This window comes from Gordionus sp. m RMFG-2023, chromosome 1 (genome assembly GCF_954871325.1).
Source record: "Gordionus sp. m RMFG-2023 chromosome 1, tfGorSpeb1-WG-v2, whole genome shotgun sequence".
Taxonomy (NCBI): domain Eukaryota; kingdom Metazoa; phylum Nematomorpha; class Gordioida; order Chordodea; family Parachordodidae; genus Gordionus; species Gordionus sp. m RMFG-2023.
The window spans coordinates 81890213-81893961 of NC_088775.1; the positions used below are offsets into that span (position 1 = coordinate 81890213).

General features: G+C 25.3%; 1 protein-coding gene across 1 annotated transcript; it reads right to left on the reverse strand.

The window, feature by feature from the left end:
* Positions 1 to 248: 248 nt before the first annotated feature.
* Positions 249 to 2827, reverse strand: LOC135931321 (heat shock protein HSP 90-beta-like). Its single transcript, XM_065468355.1, has 4 exons — positions 2568 to 2827; positions 2316 to 2522; positions 901 to 2274; positions 249 to 849 (listed from the first exon to the last, which is right to left on the reverse strand). The coding sequence occupies exons 1-4, from the start codon at positions 2721 to 2723 to the stop codon at positions 403 to 405; spliced, it is 2184 nt and encodes a 727-aa protein (XP_065324427.1). The 5' UTR covers positions 2724 to 2827; the 3' UTR covers positions 249 to 402.
* Positions 2828 to 3749: the final 922 nt, after the last annotated feature.

The window sequence follows — 3749 nt, forward strand, 5'->3', positions numbered from 1 at the left end:
AGTATATACTTATATAAACTCAAACGTTTGGAGTAAATTAATAAGATATGAAATTTATATTCAAAAATAAATTAAACTTTAAAATTATTTATATTAAAAATGACTAAAAAATAAGAAAAATCTAAATTATAATATTTATGAATAAATTTAGCTATTAAAATTTCTATTTTAAAATATTAAAAATCTAAATTATAATATTTATATTTAAAAAAAAAATTTAGCTCTTAAATTTTCTATTCTAAAACGTCTTTTAAAAAATAAAAATCTTTTATTAGAAACTTCTTACAATGACACAAAAAATATAACATACAATGTACAATACAAATGAGAATTTAAATACACTAATCATTTGTATTAAATATAAGTGGATATTCAGTAATTCTAATTTATAATAAAATATATCTAGTCAACTTCTTCCATCCTATTTTTATCTTCAGATTCATCAAGTTGAGGGAGCTCATCAATTTTAGCATCTACATGGTCTCCAGAGATGTTAGCTTCATCTTCATCAATACCCAAACCTAGTTTGATCATTCTGTATATGCAACAGGCATGACCTGTGGGATCTTCAAGGGTAAAACCACATGAAAGGAGTGAGGTTTCATACAATAGATTAATCAAATCCCTAGCTGATCTATCATTTTTGTCAGTCTCAATCTTCTGGCATAAAGTTTTCATGATTGAATGATTGGGGTTTATTTCCAAGTGTTTTTTGGCGGCCATGTAACCAAGGGTTGAATTGTCTCTTAAAGCTTGAGCCTTCATAATTCTCTCCATGTTGGCAGTCCACCCATATTGACTAGTAACAATACAGCATGGTGAATTCACAAGTCGATTGGAAACAGTAACCTTAAAAATAAAAAAAATAATTTATTAACATTCAATTTCAATATAATTTACCTTTTCAATTTTGCGATCTAAAATATCTTTCATGGCTTTACATAGAGGTTCAAATTTAATCTTTTGCTCATCAAAAATCTTCTTTTCCTCTTCATTGTCAGGCAATTCAAGGCCTTCTTTGGTAACAGATACTAGTGGCTTCCCATCATAATCCTTTAATTGCTGAACACAGTACTCATCAATGGGCTCTGTCATGTATATAACTTCAAAGCCTCTTTTGATCACATTTTCAACAAGAGCTGAATTTTGAACTTGTTCTTTACTCTCACCAGTAATATAGAAAATATTTTTTTGATTTTCTTTCATTCGACTAACATACTCCTTGAGGGAAACCATTTCATCAGGAAAGGCAGAAGTGTTATAACGCAAAAACTCAGACAACTTTTTACGATTTTGGCTGTCTTCATGGATACCCAATTTTAAGTTCTTGGAGAATTGTTCATAAAACTTTTTGTATTGCTCTTTATCTTCACATAATTCTTCAAACATTTCAAGGCATTTTTTTACAATATTTTTTCTTATAACTTTCAGAATTTTATTTTGTTGCAACATTTCACGGGAAATATTAAGAGGAAGATCTTCTGAGTCAACTACACCCTTGATAAAGCATAAGTATTCTGGAATTAATTCTTCACAATTATCCATTATAAAAACACGTCTGACATATAATTTAATATTGTTTTTTTTCTTCCTTGTCTCAAACATATCGAATGGGCATCGTTTTGGTAAAAATAAAAGAGCTTTAAATTCAAGTTGGCCTTCCACAGAAAAATGTTTAACAGCTAGATGATCTTCCCAATCATTAGTTAAGCTTTTGTAAAAATCACCATATTCTTCTTGTGTTATATCATCAGGATTTCTTGTCCAAATAGGTTTTGTTTTGTTTAATTCCTCATCTTCAACATATTTCTCCTTTATTTTCTTTTTTTTCTTTTCTTTGACTTTTTCATCATCTTCTTCATTGCCAACATCTTCAACTTTAGGTGTTTCATTATCTATTATATCTTCTTTATCATCTTTTTTATCTTCTTTCATTTCTTCTTCATCATCACTTATTTCTCGGTCTCTTTCTTTTTGTACTACAAGTTTGATTGGGTAACCAATAAACTGACTGTGTTTTTTGACAACTTCTTTGATTTTTCTTTCTTCCAAATAATCAAGCTGGTCTTCTTTTAGATATAAAATCACTCTAGTTCCTCTAGGTAATAAATCAGTGTTTTCTTCTTTTATGGTGAATGAGCCACCAGCAGATGATTCCCAGGTATATTGCTCATCATCATTGTGTTTTGAAATGACAATAACTTTATCTGCAACCAAATAACTTGAATAAAATCCAACACCAAATTGCCCAATCATAGATATATCAGCACCAGCCTACAAAAAAAATTATTTATGTAATGAATTATGTAAAATACTTGTAAAGCTTCCATAAATGCTTTGGTTCCAGATTTTGCAATAGTACCCAAATTATTAATAAGATCAGCTTTGGTCATACCTATACCTGTATCTATAATTGTTAAGGTTTTATCCTCTTTGTTAGGAATAATTTTGATGTAAAGTTCTTTTTCAGCATTTAATTTTGTTGGATCAGTCAAACTTTCATAGCGTATTTTATCTAAAGCCTATATTTTAAATAATTATTTAATCATATAAAATTCATTTCTTACATCAGAAGCATTGGATATCAATTCTCTCAAAAAAATTTCTTTATTGGAGTAAAACGTGTTAATAATCAAGCTCATAAGCTGAGCTATCTCCGCTTGAAAAGCATAAGTCTCAACTTCCTTCATATTTTGATCATTGGTGTTATTATCTTGAGTCATTTGTAATATATAATTGTATATAAAAAATAATAAGGAAATGAAAGAATTTGGTGAAAATTAATTTATATAATATTTTTATAAAATCTTCTGGAAAATGCTAGTATTATTTTTGGTTTTTAATAAAGTGCGATGCGATTTAAAATTAAACATTTTTTGCTATTAATCAACTTTATATTTTTATTAAAAAAATATATTATAATTAAATATTAAATCAGTGAAAAGTGTTTAAAATGAATCCCTTAAAAATTATTTATAAGTCAAAAACAGAATTTTTATATACTCAAAAAATAGAATATTTCTAGTCAAAAAATAGAATTTTAATCTTTTTCATAATTTTTCTACATAAAGATAGAAAAGAAAAAGTTTTATTTTTAAATATTTTTATTTTCTTTATTTTATTTCTATTTTATGTTTTATTATGATCTAAAATAAATATTTTGATTCCTCTAATTTTATTAATTTTTATAGATAATAAAAGGTTTAAAAAAATTCAATACTATGTATAAATAGTAAAACAAAATCAACTTTATATTTTTATTAAAAAAATATATTATTATTAAATCAGTGAAAAGTGTTTAATATGAATCCCTTTTCTTTTTATTAATGTTATGAAAATTAAAATTATTATATAGTCATTAATAGAATTTTTATATACTCAAAAATAGAATATTTATAGTCAAAAATAGAATTTTAAACTTTTTCATAATTTTTTAAAGCTTCATTGAAGATAGAAAAGTAAGAAGTTTATTTTAAAATATTTTTATTTTCCTTATTTTTATTCTATTTTAATTTTATTATCAACTAATATAAATATTTTGATTTCTCTTATTTTATCAATATTTATAGATAATATTAGGTTTAAAAAAATTCAAAATACTATTCATAATAAATAGTAAAACAAATGCAGATAATAGCAGTAATTTGGAGGGGATAATATATTAACAATCGACAATTATGACTGGTTATACACATTTTTGCCCTTTTTCATATACACCAACTCTGCTGTGTAGTAGAATTCTCGATCAT

What these genes read in the sequence shown, in the direction of transcription:
- LOC135931321 (XM_065468355.1), bottom strand. Translation starts at nt 2,723, where the DNA reads ATGACTCAAGATAATAACACCAATGATCAAAATATGAAGGAAGTTGAG. An exon ending in TGATATCCAATGCTTCTGAT is followed by an intron (nt 2,523 to 2,567) that starts GTAAGAAATGAA and finishes TTTAAAATATAG; the next exon opens with GCTTTAGATAAAATACGCTA. An exon ending in TAGATCGCAAAATTGAAAAG is followed by an intron (nt 850 to 900) that starts GTAAATTATATT and finishes TTTATTTTTAAG; the next exon opens with GTTACTGTTTCCAATCGACT.